Source organism: Alligator sinensis, unplaced genomic scaffold, assembly GCF_000455745.1.
Source record: "Alligator sinensis unplaced genomic scaffold, ASM45574v1 scaffold682_1, whole genome shotgun sequence".
NCBI lineage: Eukaryota > Metazoa > Chordata > Crocodylia > Alligatoridae > Alligator > Alligator sinensis.
In genome coordinates this window covers 1,303,980-1,322,914 of record NW_005842011.1, presented here as the reverse complement: position 1 = coordinate 1,322,914, position 18,935 = coordinate 1,303,980, and the positions used below count along the sequence as shown (strand labels likewise).

General features: G+C 42.3%; 1 protein-coding gene across 5 annotated transcripts in view; it reads left to right on the top strand.

Annotated features, from left to right (window-relative positions):
* Nucleotides 1–18,935, top strand: part of MAP3K4 (mitogen-activated protein kinase kinase kinase 4) — a 189,340-nt gene that overhangs the window by 100,129 nt on the left and 70,276 nt on the right. For 4 of the 5 annotated variants that reach the window (XM_025201999.1, XM_025202000.1, XM_025202001.1 and 1 more), the window contains one exon: nucleotides 13,144–14,528. In XM_025201999.1, coding sequence (XP_025057784.1) covers nucleotides 13,144–14,528 — 1,385 coding nt within the window. The other variant, XM_025202003.1, reaches the window with a different exon arrangement.

Sequence of the window (18,935 nt, the reverse complement as noted above, 5' to 3'; positions counted from 1 at the left end):
AGGAGCCAGAAGAAGATCTGTCTGGGGAACTGAGTTGGAGATCCAAAGGGTTGGGCAGAGCATGGGGTTAGGAGACTAGTTGGGTCAGGGAGCCAAAGGGTTGGGCCAAATTTGGGGTCTGTGGGCAAACCAGGTCTGGTATCCAGAGAATCTGTCAGAGTTAGGAGAAGCACAAGCCAAGGGTGCAGCAGCCTAGATTCAAGGTTGACCCTTATTGCTCAGACACTTCCTCTTCTGGGTCAGGGGTTTATATTGGAAGGGGCGAAGGGTCAGCTGACCCTGGCTGGCCACTCCAGCGGCAGGGAGTGGGTGTGTGGCTGTGCTCAACTGAAAGGTTCTGGCCACCTGTGTCTGCCTTGTTGCTCTCTTGAAGTGGCAGCCTGAGATGAGCAGCTGCACCAGGCAGGTTGGGGTCCCGGGTTCAAGGCCAGGGCCAGACAGGTGTCAGTTTGGATGCTTAGGAGAGATTATTTGAATTCATACATTTTATACCTTTTCCTTTTAAAATAATAATAGCAAAATGAGTCCATATGAAATCTTAGCTCTAAAAAGGTTAATTGTAGTTTCCTTGAGTTTCTCTGGCCTTTTATAGTTTTATAACTTTTTTTTTAAATAAAATGTTTCCACCCTTTAGCTGTGGGTGTCTCGCACAGATTTTAGCTGTGGGTGTTTCTCACAGGTGGAACTGACTAATTATAACTCAGAAACCATGGAACTAGTTACACAAACATACTGTGAAGTACCCAAAGGAAATGCAATGAAAAACGAAGGAAGACCTTTTAATAAAAGGTTCAAGGGCATCTTTCTTGGTCTGCTTCCGAATTAAATTATGCATATTTGGACAAGGAAAGAGGAAGGATAATTACAGCATGTGCAGTTAATATCGGGTTGCTTGGCACCTGATATTATTTGTGGTATGTTCCTCAAAATAAGAAAGACCAGAGTGATGATCTAGTAGAAAAATGATTTCTAAATGAGAAGTCACTGTCTTCACTCTGGGAGGCCAAGTCACAAAAAATGTGAGCAGACCTTTAGTTTCATACCTTTCCCTCATGGATAGGCATAGGGGAAAGGGAGAAATAAAGGCGAGAGAGAGAGAGAAATGATATTATATCATAAGAATTTTCATCTGTTCCAGAGGCTGACATTTTCCAGGGATGGAAATAAAGCCAAAGTTTTTGTTGATAAAATATCTGGTAACCAAGACAACTTCGGTTATTCAACCAGTATGTAGTACAATATAATTTACTTCTCTATGGGGGCTATTGTTAAGCAAGTGTCATGTAAAGTGCACCTTCAAATGTTCCTTTTAATGTTAATATTGAACTTGGTATTTGTATTTAAATAGTAGCAATAGAGTGGAGTTCAGCCAGAGGCAAGGAAAAAAGAAAAGAAGGAATTTCTGCTTAATTTTGAAATGAGCTAGAGAGTCTGGGAAATTGAGATACGCAAGAAAACTATACCAGGTGTCAGAAGCTGCTGTCAAGAAGACTGACACCAGCAGAGGGAGATTTCATAGACTTCCATAGACATTAGGGCTGGAAAAGACCTTGAAGATCATCAAGTCCAGCCCCCTGCCCCAGGGGCAGGAAGTCAGCTAGGGTCAAAGGATCCCAGCAAGATAGCATCCAAACGTTTCTTGAATGTGTCCAGAGTAGGTGCCTGCACCACTTCTGGAGGGAGTCTATTCCAGGTCTTGGGGGCTTGGACAGTAAAGACATTTTTTCTTATGTCTAGCCTAAAACGGTCTTGTAGGAGTATATGACCACTGGTCCTTGTTTTACCTTGGGGTGCTCTGGTGAACAGATGTTCTCCCAGATCCTGATGCACACCCCTTATATACTTATAAGCAGCCACCAGGTCCCCCTGAGCCCACACTTTTCCAGGCTGAAGAGTCCCATGACTCTCAGCCTCTCTTCCTAAGTCCTATTCTCTTGACCTCTGTTCATGCGTGTGGCTCTCCTCTGGACTCTCTCAAGCTTCTTGACATCCTTCTTGAATTGTGGAGACCAGAATTGGATGCAGTATACCAGCTGCAGCCTCACCCACCAAGGCTGAGTATGGTGGGAGGATGACATCCTGAGATTTACTTGAGAAGCATCTCTGGATGCAAGCCAGAGTTCTGTTTGCTTTACCAGCTGTGACATCGCATTGATGGCTCATGTTCATCTTGTGGTCAATCATGACCCCCAAGTTTCTTTCAGCAGTAGTGCTAGTAAGTGTAGCACTGCCAAGCCTATAAGTATGCTGTGGGTTTTTTTGCTGAGGTGGAGTATCTTACATTTATCAGTATTGGACATCATCAGGTTTGTATCTGCCCACTTACTAAGTTTATCCAAGTCAGCCTGGATCACTAGCCTGTCCTCAGGTGTGGATGCTGTGCCCCAAAGCATAGTGTCATTGGCAAACTTAGCCAGTGTGCTTCTGACACCCGTGTCCACATTGTTGATAAAGATGTTAAAGAGAACTGGTCCAAGGACAGAGCCTTGGGGGACACCACTGGTCATGGAGCACCATAATGATTCGCTACCATCGACCGCTACTCTCTGGGTCCGACCTCAGAGCCAGTTTCCCAGCCATTGGACTGTGGTGTAGCTGAAGCCACAGTTGGCCAATTTTTCCATGAGGAGATCATGGGACACCAGATCAAAGGCTTTTGTAACGTTCCGATAAATAACATCAATCTCTTCTCTCTTGTCCAGGTGATATGTCACTTGGTCATAGAAGGAGATGATTGGTCAGGCAAGACCTACCTGCAACACCCGTGCTGGCTGTCCCTCAGGATGTTGCCCTTAACCAGCTTACCAAGAAGGGTCTCTGATAATTTTCTCCAGAAATTTACTGGGGATTGAGGTCAAGCTGATTGGCCTATAATTCCAGGGGTCTACTTCCTGCCCTTTCTTGAAGATGGGTACCACGTTGGCCTTCTTCCAGTCTTCAGGTACTTCACCTGAGCACCACGAGTTTTTGAGTATTTTTGCCTGTGATTGGGCTCTGACACCTGCCAGCTTCTTGAGCACTCTAGGGTGTAATCTGTCAGGACCAGCTGACTTGAAGGTGTCCAGCCTCTCAAGGTGATCCTTTACTAGATCAGCACTGATGCTGGGTATAATACGTCCTCACCCTGGCCGTCCCGCGTCTTGCTAGGCTGGGCGGTCCCATTGGACTGATGAAAGACCGACGCAAAGTACCCATTAAGCAGATTGGTCTTTTCCCGGGAGTCTGTTATCAGTTGTCCCACCAGCAGGGGTCCAATGTTACCCTTGCTTTTTTTCCAACTCCCTACATATCTGAAAAAGGACTTTTTGTTATCCTTGATATGTGAAGCTAGATGGAGCTCGGATGCAGCCTTGGCTTTCCTGATCTGCTCCCTCCTCCTCCAGTGCTGAGTACTCCTCCTTGGTGGTAATTCCAGCCTTCCATCCTTTATAAGTCTCTCTTTTGAGGCATTGGAAGTCCTCAAGTTCTCTGCTGAGCCAAGGGGGTTGCTGTGCCCTTTTGCTACCTTTCCTCCTAGATGGGATGGACGACCCTTGTGCTGTCAGGATTGCTCCCTTGAAGAGCAACCACTCCTCTTGCACTCCTTCCTGTTGAGTCGTGGTCCCTTAGGGCAGAGCTTTCCAAACTGTGTGCTGCGACACATTAGTGTGTCGGCGGCAGTGTGTAGGTGTGTCGCGCGAAATGCAGAAAATTTTGCGGAAGGGCACCGCGGAGCTCCCTTACTCGCGTCTGCTTCCCTTGGCCCCTCCCCCGGAACTGAATTACTGTGTCGCGAAATGATGCATGTCTAAAAAGTGTGTCACCAACATGAAAAGTTTGGAAAGCTCTGCCTTAGGGCCTCGACAACGAGCCTCCTGAGCTTGTCAAAGTCAGCTTTCCTGAAGTCGAGGACTTCTGTATTGCTGACTGACTTGCCAGCTTTGCGATGGATAGTAAACGTGATCAGCTCATGGTCACTATCACCCAGCTTTCCATTGATTCTTAGGTCACTGACTAGGTCATCCCCTTTGGCCAGTACCAGGTCTAGCAACGCTTTACCTCTTGTCAGCCCATAGACTTCTTGAGTCAGGTAGAGCTCATCCACGCACATGAGGTAGCTTTGCAACCGATCGGATTTGGCTGAGTGCTTTTCCCATGAGATGTCTGGGCAGTTAAAGTCTCCCATGACAACCATGCACCGAGAGCATGCAGCCTCAGCCAGTTCCCTGGCGAATTCCTGGTCCAGCTCTTGTTTCTGGTTAGGAGGTCTGTAGTAGACTCCTACCATGATGTCCCCTGTGCCATGTTCCCCATGTATTTTAATCCAGAGGGACTCCAGTCGTCCTTCCTGGGTGCCAGTGTCAATTTGCAGGGACGTGTAGCTGTCCTTGACATAAAGGGCTACACCCCCACGCCTTTTATCTGTATGATCTCGCCTGTACAGGGTATAGCCATCTATACCTGTGGCCCAGTCATAGGTGGAGTCCCACCAGCTCTCTGTTATCCCTATGAGGTCGTAGTTATTCTTGTTTAGCAGGAGGACCAGTTCCTCCTGTTTATTCCCCAAGCTCCTGGCATTGGTGTACAGGCATATAAGTGTCCCATTGGGGGCCCTTGCCTTCCCTACAGATTGTTCTGGGGCTAGGGAAAGGTGGGGCTAGGGTAAAGGTGGGTTTCCTTAAGTGCCTTAGCCTGCTGGATTTACAAAGGTTGCCCAGTGGGCTTCCAGTGGCAGTAATCCCCCCCAACCCACCGTGGCCTTAGTTTAAAAATTCACATAGATAAAAAATTCTTGCAGAAGAAAAATGGGGGACGGGGTAGGAACAGATTTCTTTGAGGTAGGGTGGAGTGAGTCTAGGGAGAGTGCTTGTAAATAAAAGTGGGTATTTTTAATTGGGTTTTTTTTCAAATGATGAGTGCTTTGAAGTTGGGGGTGATATGTTCATATTTCATCTGTGTTTAGGAGGTATATGTAGATTTCTGCACTTGAGAAAGGTTGGAAAAGTGGTATTTGAATAGCACGTGAAATAAGGATTGCAGTCAGTACACAAGGAATGAGAAAGTGTGGATCCTTTAGCTGTCTGAAGATTTGTTTACGAGTTCATATTCACTCCCTCTTTTTTGATTCAGGCCAGGTCTAGATGTGGAAATAACTTTGTTGTTGTAACTGTTGGAGACTGATTGATTTAGATTAAATGTTTCCAACCACAACTTGTCCCTTTCTGTATTTACAGCTAAATACAGTATATGATCAGCTCTGATTCAGATAAACCAGCTGCTGAAATGAAGTTTTCTGTTTGTAAATGAAACCTCATTCCTCATTTCCATTCATTTCATAGCCGACATACTTATGATCCCTCTTCGATACACCTTCTTTTACTTCCCAGTTTTCTGTGCCTCCCACATGGTAGCTCCCTTGTTCTGCGTGTGTGTGCGTGCGCATGTGTGGATGAGTGAAAAAGATGAGGTAGATCGGCCGTAGTGGGAGCTATTGGAAGCTCTGTGACTTGGGAGACCAGTGGCACTGCAAGTGATTGAGGAACGGGGAGAGCCCAGTTGCTGGACTCTTTCACAGCAGACTTCTGACTCCACATGGAGCTTTTTGGTAGGGTCTGTGCAGCCTGGTGGTTCATGGTCATCCTTGTTTAGTGGTCATATGTCAGACTCTGTCAAAATTACAATGCCGATGCATGGGCCATATAGCACTTTGAGAGTATACTTAAAATAGCAGAAACCTGATTAGATGGTGGAGGTGGAGCATTTTACAGCTTTGTTTCCTTTTTTTGTTTGTGTTTTTGTTTGTTATAGGAGAATTGCAGCCTATGACACACTTCCATCTGGTAATGGATGCAGTTTGTTTGGCTCCCTTAGTAATGTGATGTAAAGGAATTTGTGCTGCATTGTAATTAGCTTTCTGTCATCACTAAACTATTTAAAGTATAAGATAATGCTGAGATGTAAAAATCTAGCTGGTTGTGGTACATACCCCATATTTTGACTGTTACTGGTTGCAGATGTTGCATAAAGATAAAAATGTAATAATGAAAGTGTTGATGCTGAGTGATGTGACTGCAGTTTCATATTTTGATTGCTTGCTGATTTCCCCATTTTGTCGATGTAGCACATAAGGGGGTAATTAAGACCATGATTAAGTACAGTCTGTCACATTAGTATTCAGTTCTCTCTGCCCTTTGGATTGCTATTAGTCATTGATTCTACATGCCACATGCAGTAGTAAAGGTAATTATAATTAATATATTATTATAATTATGTGATTTATAACAACATATAACCTTACCTCAGTTTTGGAGTTAAACCTGTTAATAGAAAATCCCATGATGCAGTTCACTTCTCTTACTTTAAAATTGCCTTTTTACTAGTTTTACTGAAGCTTGAAGAGTGGAGACTTGGAACGCATAGTTTGTTTTGGACTTTTCACTGTTATTTGAATTGTTGATACCTATATGATTGATGGTAGAGTGGAAGGAAAAAATGTTGGAACTGTTGTGTTTTACTGTGCTAGTAATGTGTGAATCAAAATGGAATATTCAGTAGGAGTGCACCAGTAAAGATTTTTTGGGTCAATGCCGATTTTTACCAAGCCATATCGGCCAATACCAATCCAACTGCTGATGTGCAAGCCTGGCAGCTTGGAGAGCAGTGTCAGGCTGATAAGTCTGTAGATTGGAAGAGAAACGGCATGAGGGGGCAGATCGAGGCCTCCAAAGTGAGGGAGGGAGTGGGGCTGTGGCAGGGGCAGGCACTGCCCAGCTGTGGCGGGGTGTGGGATGGAGCCATGAGTGGCTCATCCACGGGGGGAGGTGGTGGGGGTGGGGAACAGCTCCCATCACTGCTCACACCCCGGGGGAGACATGGGGCAGCATGTGCCCTGCGAATCTGTGTGGGGTGAGGGCGAGCTGCTGCTGCAGGCCGGGGTCGGAGGCAGCTCTGGGCTCTTCCTTGCAGGGGGGTTGGGCTGCAGCTGTGCTCAGGGCGGGTGGTGGCAGCGCTGAGAGGAGGACTGTGGCAAATCATGAGATAGCCATAGTACCTTCCCCTGTAGTCCTGCTCCCAGTGCTGCTGCCACCCGCAGCAACTGCGGCCTGTTACCATGCTACCTGTTGGCACTGGATTTATGACCCAGATATCTTGTTCTGGGTGGACCCAAATCCTCAGACCAACCACAACCTATCCATTTGATAATAGGTGAATTTTATTGATACACGGTGATCAATAAGAATAATGCAAACAATTCTATATCTACCAGTCCCAGGGTTGTCATCAGAGGGTAGCCATCACTACCTACCACTATTAAAATGATATCAGTAGTAATAGAAAGGCCCCTAGGTGACTTTGGAATAACTGGCACCATTCCATGAACGGAAAACAGAACAGTTTGTGCCAGGGTGTCAGTATGTGGTTATGTGTGTGCGTGTGTGTGTGGGGGTCTGGGTGTGGTTTTTTTCTTGCTGTTTTTGGTTGGAAGGATTTTGGATGGGATGAGGTATCTGAGTTTCTGAAAAAATAGTAGCATAAAATGATGGGGTATAAAAATTAACATTTTGCAAAAAGCTTTTGACCATGTTAATAATATTTGCTAAACTTAATTTTGATATAGAACAGTTGTATAAGAGTTACAACGTAAATACACGCTGTGTCTAAAAACTATATTGGTATTTAATGTGAATCTGTCATGTTTCTGAATCTTTGAAATTCTTTAAATGTATTGCTGGATCTCCACAGTATACGTGCAGATAGTATAACAATTAACATAAATGCTTAAAATCTAAATAAAAGCATACATCCCTGCCTAGTACCTTAATAGGTTTAAAGTCTGGGTGTTCATGTTCTAGGAAAAAAACCACAACGAGTGGTCTGGATGCGTGTGCCTAGATGAAAGATTGCTGACATGATAGACTGTTCTTGGTGCTCGCTTCCACAACATTGATTACTTTGGAAATATTAATTAATTATTTTCATAATATGCTGGTGAGATTGGGAGGTGGTATATTATTCCAGTTTTGTGGTTGAGAATTGAAGTCCAGAGAGTAAGGCTATAATTGTCAAAAGTGGTCACTTATTTTATGTAATTAATTTGAGATGCCTAGAGTCTGATTTTCAGAGTATTTAGTGTGTTCAAAGCACAGCTAAGTTGAGTTCAGTTGCACTTGCAAGTGCTGAGTTTCTACAAAAATCAGAATCGAGTTGGGCAGTTATCAATGAGAAGTGCATAATTAGGGGCTGCTTATGGAAAGCTTGGTTTCATTTTGAACAGTTACAGAGACTGACACAACCCAGTTCTCCAGAGTAGGATTCAAGAACCATAAAACTATCCTTTCTCGTTTTGCAGCTGTCTGCCTCCTTCATTCTGCAGTTTTCAACTTTTGTAATAGATATGGATCCTACGAGTAGCAACCTTGTTCACCGGTTATGTTCCTTCTCTAGGCACTCAGAAAGAATTATGATCTTCCCACTTCTGTTTTTCATGGCTAAGTAATCCTCTCCTCTGTATAAACTTCAAGGCTCTTCAACTCTCTTTTAAGGATGAAATGCCAATATATGAGGCCAGTAGAGCAGGGAAACTCTTTCCTTTGGTTCTAATGTTCCAACTACTTGCCAGGACAGCATGGAGGAGGAAAGCAACAGATTCAATTGCAAAGGGAATGAAGGATGGATCTATAGAGGATGGGAACAGGAGAAGTAAAGTTATCCCTCAGGTTTCTCATCTCAGTGTTGGACTGGCACTCCAGTCTGGGAAGCTATAAAGGGGATTTAGGAGGAAAACTGCAGCTAGTTGGAATAAGGAACTGGAGTTAGACAGAGACTGGGATTGTCTGGACAGAAGGTTTGGAGTTATTGGATAGGGGGAAACTGGCTCTGGATAAAGAACTGAAAGAAGGAGGCTGGTTTCTAGGAGCCAGTGTGGATTGGTAGTATGGGGACAACTGGAGGCTGATGGAGGAAGAGGGACAGGTCAGATCAGGCATAATGAGAGGAGGGAACTGGGACTGGCTGGGTTAAGAGATTAGAGACCAACAGTTGCAAAAGTTGGCTGGGGGGTGGGGATGGAGAGGGGAGACAGGAGACTGGGCACGGCCCACAAGGGGACTGAAACTACTTGGAACGCATAGTTAAGAAGTAGGTAAACTGGAAAGAAGCTCTGGGGTAAGGAAAAAAAGGCTTTGACAGGGATAGCACTGGTGAGACGGCAGCTGTGTCCAGTTCTGGGCGCCCCACTTCAACAAGGATGTGGAAAAACTTGAGAGAGTCCAGAGAAGAGCCACCCATATGATCAGAGACTTGCTAGGAAAGGCTGAGAGACTTGGGCCTCTTCAGTCTAAAAAAGAGAAGGCTGAGAGAGGACTTGGTAGCAGCTTACAGTTATATCAGGGAAATACATCAAGAGCTCGGTGAACAACTGTTCACCAGGGAACCCCTGGGGAAAACCAAGAGACTGGACAGTCATCTCGCTGGGGTTACCTGACCCTAGTTGTCTTTCTTGCCTAGTGCAGTGGGGGCTGGACCCAATGATCTTGTGAGATCCCTTCCAGACCCTTACAATCTATGAATCTAGGCTGGAGTAGATAGGACAGATGGGGTTAGCTTAGGATGAATGGGCAAAAGTGTCTGCTCACTAAAGCACGCTCCTTCCAGTTGCACCATTTTTCTGTTATCAGATATCTGTGCAACCCTTTGACAAGTGTCCCTTCAGAGTGTCCCTGACAGTTTACTACTGCTATCAGTTACTCTGATCAGGTGGCTGAGATAGATGTAGTAGATCTATAGGTTTCAGCCTGCTGGGTTAAGTACAGATATTTGGGGGCATTAGGGGGAGGTTAAATTGATTCAAAATGGCTGCCTGATATCAGGAAAGTCCGGTGGTGACATGTAGGCGGAGCACATAACTAAGGTGGCACCAGTCACCCATAGGTAAGTCAGGATGGTAGGGGGCCTAAGCAGAGGGTTGAGGGTCCAGCAGGCTGGAGAGGATCAGGGGTCTGCCAGAAAAATAGGGGGCAGGTGCAACCTGAGGGTGTGGGGGGGTGTGGCTGGTGAGGGGTGGGGTGAGACCCCTCCCCCCAGCAAACCTACACCCCCACCCCTCCTGCCCCTCCCTCCACCAGGACTTACTTGCTTGGCTCCAGCAGGAGCAAACGCTCATAAATGTGGCTGCAAGTGGTTTGTGGGATGGGGGTTGAGAGCGCTGGCTGCGGGGGGAGGGGTAAGGGGGCAAAAAATAGACCAGTGTGGGGAAGTGGGGACTGAAAAGACTCGCCCTGGGGCTGGGGCCAGTGGCTGAGTTTTTTCCTTGCTCCAGGGCTGCGCAGGTTAAGTGGACAGAAGTTCCACGTACCAGTTTCAGGTAAATTTAATTAGTCTGACACTGCATCGATCCAGGTTTATCTTAAACTGGGTTCTGCAATTTTTAGACCGGTTTGTTTGCATGGAACTGTTCAGTGACAGGTTTAGGTCGATTGCTGGTCACTGATACCAGATCTGTAAGTGTTAGGCTGGCTCCGGGACAAGCTAAATTTAAATTGGGTGGCCATTTTTTAACTTGATTTAACCTCCCATAAATTGAATCAATTTAACCTCCCCATAATGCCCCCAAATGTCTTTACTTAGCCCAGCAGGCTGAAACCTTTAGATCTAACCTCCCAAATGTCTGTACTTAGTCCTGATGATCCATGTAGGGGTCAATATGATGCCATATGATGAACATTTTAGCCAGTTATTTTTTTTAAACCTTTAAAACCACACATACATATTTACACATGTACATGCACACACAAAACTTGTTAGACGAACTTTTAGGAAAATTGCAAAGCCATGCATTCAGCAATTAAGATACAATAGAATTAAAGTTGCCTATGTATCCTTAATTTGACCCCTTTTTTTGCACATACGTTATGATATTCTTTTAATTAAATTACTACATGGTCATGTCCTATTTTTTCCTTACCTTAATACTTTTTGTTTCATTCTATGCAAAGGATATATGCAGTACTAGCACTGTAACATATGCCAATGCCTGCACAGGATTCACAAGATAAACCCAGAGATTTGAAATAGGAATCCAGAGTGTCAAAAACATTCTGACCTGTTGTGATCTTTCCAAGTTTTTGCAACAAAAGAATTGCTCTATATTTTTTCTGTAGTAAAAAAAAACTAGTGAAAGCTAAGGGCTAACATTTTCTGAAGGGGTGCCTTTAGTCTAAAAAGTTTGGAAACCACTGCCTTAAACCATGTTTTTCACAGGTTATTACTAATTTTGTGTTTTGCATTTTCTTGGTACCCAACTTGACATGCCAGGGACCCGACTTGCAAAATGTGGAAACAGCACAGTTAGGAGAAAGCAGGGGGGGCACAGTAGCTTTTAACATATAGATAGGTCTGCAGTATGTTGGATCATGCTAGAAGCACTGCCCCGAAACCATGCTCTGCGTACATGCTCTGCTCTCTCACACACTAGATGATGAAAAAATACAGCTGCTTTGAGAGTAACTGTGGGTGACCACCAGTATCTTGGGAAACCTCATTAGGGTAGTGCTGCAGTAGATACATTTTTTTTTCCCATCATGCCGCTGAGTTTGTGTGGCACACTTTGTGTGGCATTTCTCCATAGCATAGTTCAGTGTAATGCAGACATACTTATGAAGTGCTAAGTAGTCTGAAAAATCAGGTCAAGGTTGTCTTGCATAGGGCACCCAAAACAAGTACAGGCAGTCATTGGATTTATGACACAGTTGGTTCCCGTCTTAAGTCAAGACGTTGTAACTCAGAACTGATTTTTCCATAGGAAACAGTGTTATAAACGGGGGATTGGTAACTGAACCAAGGCCCGATACTCTATTTTCACCAAAAATAACCACAAATGTTGTACTCAGTCAATTATAGATTAGTAATATGGCTACATTAATGTATTTATATTGTAAATAGCAATCATATTTATTTGGAAGGACTTCTTTGAAGTGACTTTGCTGGACTTTTTGAAGGGCTCTTGGCTGGAGTCTTCTCAAGAGTCTTGGCTGCAGGTTTTTCTGGAGTCTTGTCTGCTTTCTTAAAGAAAGTGTCCAAGGAAGTTTGGACAGATGTTCTCCATGGAGACGTTCTCTAGCGAACTTATCTGGTATGGTGTGGCGTCGGATCAAGTATTGCAAAGTGGAAACTGATATCAGAAAGTTGAAACAAGGTGTCAGTTTATAAACATTGTAAGTGCAAAACGTTGTAACTTGAAACGTTGTAAGTCGAGCACTGCCTGTAGTTAGTTCTGACTAATTTCTCTGTGCCTCATTTCCTGTATGTGAAATGGAGGCAGTTGCACAGGCATATTTTGAATGTACATCTGTTGATACGTAAGGGGCACATGGATGATGCAGTGATGAGTACCACAAAAGAGCCTATGAGAACTTTTCATACTTTAATAAATCTTTCTCCAGGGCAAAGTATGAATCATTTTATCATAGGCTTTTTTATGAATTATTAGTGTGAAGGATATAGTCACAGAGGCAAACATTGAACAATGAGAAGAAAGCCAAGCATTGAATAGTTGCTCGTTAAATGGTTCCATCCATTCTGTGCATTGAATGAAACAAGGGTTCTGTGGAATAAACACTGTGATTGTGACTTAAAAATTATGCATGCATAAGGGGGGAGCTAATTAGAATTGCACAAGCATCCTTAACTCTGGCTTTTTCAATCTTTTGAGTACTTGATTTTGCAACCTTAGTAGTATTCTTGTAGCATAGTTGTGTGTGTGTGTAATATGCATTCATAAAAATGGCTTGGAAACCATTCCAGTCCTGTTCCTGGCTTATAACCTTTTTTGATGGGTATATGTGTGTTTGGGATTGTGCTAATTGTCTAAGACCATATCTGTGCTACAGAGGTGACAAAAAAAGGTGTGGGCAGGAGGGGCGGGAAGAACCAAACTGATCACTTGCTGGTACTACTGATAGGTGAGCTGCACAGTTGACAATATCAGATAATGTGCATACACTGTTATTTTGAAATGTTGCTTGAGGTCAATAGAACACTTGAACTGTGTGGGTAGAAAATAAAAGTAAAATAAGACTTGTGAAATGTAGAAGTAGGTTGTCTGAAAAAGGTCTTTTTTCATCCATTTGCTGGAATCAAATTCTTTTTTCTCAATTTTTCTTACAGAAAAGATGAGTGCACCATCTCAGTCTCCACATAAAGACAGCGGCAAAACCGTTGAGAACGTGGAAGAGCACAGCTATAAGCAGGGAAAAAAGATCCGAGCCACTCTTAGGACAACTGAAAGAGATCACAAGAAAAATGTTCAGTGCTCATTCATGTTAGACTCGGTTGGTGGGTTGCCAAAAAAATCAATTCCAGATGTTGATCTCAATAAGCCTTACCTCAGCCTTGGCTGTAGCAATGCTAAGCTTCCAGTTTCTGTGCCCATGCCTATAGCCAGACCCGCGCGCCAGACTTCTAGGACTGATTGCCCAGCAGATCGTTTAAAATTCTTTGAAACCTTGCGGCTTTTGTTAAAGCTTACCTCAGTCTCAAAGAAAAAGGATAGGGAGCAGAGAGGACAGGAAAACAGCTCCTCTTTCGGGTTGAATGGATCCAATGAACTAATGTGGCTTGAGCTGCAAGCTTGGCATGCTGGCCGGAGCATTAATGACCAAGACTTATATCTATATACGGCCCGTCAAGCCATCCCAGATATTATTAATGAAATTCTCACCTTCAAAGTGAACTATGGAAACTTCTCCTGCATAAAAAATGGAGCTAGCCTCAATGGTACTTCAGGAGAAGGACACTGTAAAACAGCCCATGGAGCTAGCACTTTGGGTTATTCAAGTTACCATGAACACCTTCATCGCCAACGGGTCTCATTTGAGCAAGTGAAGCGGATAATGGAGCTGTTAGAGTATATAGAAGCACTTTATCCATCTTTGCAGGCCCTTCAAAAGGACTATGAAAAGTATGCTGCAAAGGACTTCCAAGACAGGGTGCAGGCACTTTGTCTGTGGTTGAACATTACAAAAGACTTAAATCAAAAACTAAGGATTATGGGAACTGTTTTGGGCATCAAGAATCTGTCTGACATTGGCTGGCCAGTGTTTGAAATCCCTTCTCCTCGACCATCCAAGGATAATGATCCAGAGGAAGAGGAAGTTGATAGGGAAACTGAAGTAAAGGAATCCTCAGGAACGTGCACAGAGGAAAGTGAAGGTGAAGAACAGATCTCTGAGGAAAACGTTGAAGAACTCAGACAAGCCATCAAAAACAGTTTAACCAATAAGCCAAATTTTGACTTTCAGCCACAGGACCATTTATCAAGGAAGCTTGATAGGCTTGAATCTGAGGATGACTCTGCCTCTTGGGTTATTCCTGAGTGCAGTGCTGAGGCAGGCTGCAACAAACACTGTTTGACCTCTATTTACAGGCCATTTGTAGATAAAGCACTGAAGCAAATGGGGTTGAGGAAGCTAATTTTAAGACTTCACAAGCTAATGCATGGTTCCTTGCAAAGGGCCCGTATGGCATTGGTAAAGAGTGATCACCAGCTGGAGGTAGGTCCCTTGCTGGCATAACTGGGAATACCTTTTCTCCCCACAGTATTGTTCCTGCTGTAGGCTACCATAGTCAAATCAGGGGATTTCACCTAGCAACTTGTTTTAAAATACATTTTTCTGTTTTCTAAAAATGTATATTCTCTGGCATTTTGGGCATACCTTCCTGCTTGCTGCATAATCCCTGCAGATTGAAACACTTAGTTACTTTTCTCTCTTATTTATTAGAAATAAATGTTAAATTTCAAGAATCTGTTGCAGATGTTAAAACAGTGGTTTTCAACCTTAATTCCACAATGGACCTTAGCAGCTTCAAAGTGTTACGCACAATCTCTGAAACTGGATGTAGGATGGCCAGTTAGTATATCAAAAGTAACACAGTATAGCAACTTTTGGACAAGATTGATCAATCTATCCATGGCACTTTGTTAAAGAGGATATAATACTCTCCATTCAGGAGGCAGCATATTCAGGGCAGTGGGGCATCACAGCAGGATACTGCCTGGTACATTGGAAATGTCTGAGGGGTGATCATCACCCTCCGTCACCCACTCTGTCTGCTTTTGTAGGCCATTCTTGGTCCAGTTGTTGAAAGCAGTTTTCTAAATGTCATATTTTTTTCAGGTAACTTGATATTTGAAATGGTCAGTAATTTGAGAATTTGAGTAAATCACAATGATTTAATGAGAGAAATATGGTATGCTTTGAAGAAGTCCTAATCCAACTATACCAGTAAAGCTTTCCTTTGGTCTCAATGCCAAAAATTAAGTCCCTAGTCACATTTGAAGATTAAACCACACTGACAGTATATCCTTTAACTTATTAAAGCTTTGAATAGTTGAAAAGTAAAACCAGACACATTGAAACTAGAAAATAGGCACAAATGTTTAACAGTGAGATCGGTTAACCATTGGAATACCTACCATCCAGAGTGGTGGATTCTTCACCCCTTGTCTTCAGCCAGAGCCTGGATGTCTTTCTGGAAGATATACTTCAATCAAGCACAAGTTATTGGGCGTACATGTTGGCATAACTGAATGAAATGCTATGGCTTGATTTATGCATGATGTCAGAAATTATGACCCTTTCTGGTCTTAAAATCTGTGGAAGCAAAGAGTTTAAGTCTCTTACGTTTTCTTGTTGGCATTTAATCTACATTTTAAGTGGTATAAATACAATGTGCTGAACATTAGAAATGAATGAGTAAATTAATAGAGAAGCTGTGATGGAAGTAATAAACTGAGCACAGTAGTTGAAGTCTCATATAGTTACAAAGAACTGGGATAATTTGTTATGGATTTAAGAACCTTCAGTGTAAGGCAGGATTTAAGATTGAGTTTCGACAGGTGATGTAGCCACAATGCCATTTAGGCTTTTGGGGTACTTTATTTTATAAACAGTATCTGATCATGTAATTGAGTTTCTATGCAGCATAGTACATTGGTTGTTCCTTACTTTGAAATGAATAACTATGTTACTTTGAGTGTTTTGATAGTGTTCTCCATTATCTTACATGGAGAAATAATTACTAGTAATTTAGTTCAGTATTGTCATGGATTACAAACTCACAGCATAAAGTACTGTCATAAGAAATCACACACAGATATGAATAAACATCCTACATGTCCTATTATTAATGCATTAATTAATCATGACATAAGCAATGTTACCTCACTTTCAAACAATTAATATATTAATAATATTGGTAATCAGGGTTATTTCTTCTCACAGTTAGGTGGCATAGTCTAGTGCGGTGGTTTTCCAACTGTGCCCTGTGGAACCCTTGAATTCCACAGTAAGTCATCAGGGATTCTGAAAAGAGTTTGGAGGTAATGGCAGAGTGGGCTGGGAACTGGTGCATTGCCTTTGTTGGGTCTTATGGCTCCAGGGATGTGGGTAGGGGGTTCCATGGCAGAAGAAATAATCTAAAAGGGTTCCATGACCAGGAAGTTTGAAAACCACTTGGTCTAGGGGTCTCTCCCTGACTTGTCCTTGTGTTTTAATGCAGTCTGTGATGTAAATGCTCTCTGTAGTCTTGGACAAGTTGCTGGACTCCATTTGCCACTGCTTTCCTATTTTAAAAAAGGATAATAGTACTTAACTCCCAGATGTCAGTTGAGGATTAATAAGTACTTATTTATGAAGTAACTTGATGATGGAAAAGACAATGATGATTTTGTTCTCATCAAATAATAAATAGAAAATATTGGTCGAATCTGCTCCTAGCCTCAAATGGCTTTCATTGTATGTACTAAAAGATTTGACTGAAAACATTGATGCTATTGTAAATCACCATATGTACGAGCATATGTGCCATTCTGTGCAGCTTATGAAGAAGATGCATTCATATGTTTATTGGTGAAAAAGTAGAAATCACGTGTTAAAGTTTGTCTCAGTATGTAGGTCAGAGTACTTAGAAGTGAATGGGACTGAAAAGTAATTTTCATGATTGAAAAATTGGTTTTGAATATTTCTTTCTCCCTGGGTGTGTCTGCATGTTTATTAATGTGTTTTTGCTACTGTGCATTAAGTTTAGTACCTCTAACATGAGGTACTAACTACATGTGCATTAGGCTGCCCTAGTGCACAATAGCAAAAGCGCACACTTTTTTAGTCATGCTTAATGGGCAATAGCTTAATTTTCCTGCGCGTTAGTATGGTTTTTGCCATAATACTTTACTGCGCAGAAGGGGTGTGTATATACATGCTCCAGAGTGGAGGGTGGAAGGGGCGCTTTAATTAGAGCGGCTCTGAGAACCAAGGGGTGGAAGACTTCCAAGATGTACTGACCATTATTCTTTTTTGGAAAAAAATTACTATGCTTCCATTACTTTAGCATTAATTTTTCACTAAACTATTTCATTGCATTCAATTGTTGTCCTCCTCTTTTAATACCTGTTAACATGACACAAGGAATCGTGTTGGAGGAATCTTGTGAAACAATGTTTGTAAACTTTTCTGACAGTCCCAAATTTAAAAAACAGCTAATTTAAAAAGAAAATGGTCAAACTGAAACATTACACTTTTCTAAAATGCATTACTTGTTGTGTTAACAGATTACTATGAATTGAAAGAAGTGAGGAAATGTTTTTCAGTTGGCTTATTCTGTGTATCTGACAATACACTGAATTATTCATTTGCACTGTTTTTTCCAATGTGACTCAGGCTGCTCTTTGTTCTATTTACATGACTAATGTTTTATTATTGACCTTTGTTAATGTCTCTAAAGTATGCTTATAAAACTGACCATGGAAGAATATATATATATATACACATTTTGCAAAATGCAAAGAAATTTTATTTTAACAACTGTGGCTACTTAGATTTTTTTTTTCTTGTAAATCAAAGAAATGTTAAGTATTTTCTATATTTCTTTTAAAAAAGAATATAGATTTCAAATGTTAGTATAATATAAAACACATGTTTTATGAAAGCTGAATTAGTTTTCTGATTTGTTTTAAATTAATTTTCAGATTTTATATAACACATAATTCATTATGCTTAAACTGTGCTACTTATGACCTCTCTGCAGATGATAGAATCCATCAGTGTGAAAGTCATTATAGGATCAGGACCTTTAAAGATACAGTTTTCAATTGTGTGTTTTAGCATTAGAGACCTATGGGGAGTATATGTGTTTACAGTAAAAATGAGACCTGGGTAGTTTATGTACACAGAATCAGATACATAGATGTGTGTGTGTGTGTGTGTGTGTAAACATTTTAAGTACCTAAAGCCTATTGAAAAATAAATGAAAAATGGGACTCAGACAATTTATAGACAGACAAACAGGGGGTGTGTGTGTGTGTGCAATATATCTGTCTTTCTATAAATTGCCTGAGTCCCATTTTTCATTTATTTTTTAATAGGCTTTAGGCATTTAAGGACAACATTCACAAAGGTACTAGGAGTATCAAAGCTAAGTGCTCTCAAGCCTGAAATTCGGTGCCCTGCTCCTAAAATAGCCTTTCCAAATCCAAGTTGGGCATCTTGGTTTCCTGTACTCTGAATGGGGAGATTTAGATGCCTAGGATTTGGATTCACAGGGATGATGCCAAGGCCAGCCACTAGAAAATGCCTAAGAAGCAGAGGTCCTGAAATCCTACCTTTCTTTCCTGTTTAGACTGTATTTAGGTGGTTTCCTGCAGCCCTAAATTAGGCACCTATGAGATGCTGAACACCTACAATGTCCCTTTGTGTATAAAGGTAACCTGTTCATACTTTTTAAAGACATGGCCTGAGGTGATGATTCCAGTGCCCACTTTTTACATAAGAGCCCAGCAGCTAGAGCACTTGCCCAGGAAGTGGTAAGCTTTGTTCCATTCCCTCTTTGTCTAGAGGGATTCAGACCTGTATCTCCCACACCCCAGGAGAGTTCCCTAATCACTGCACCGTCCACTTGAGATA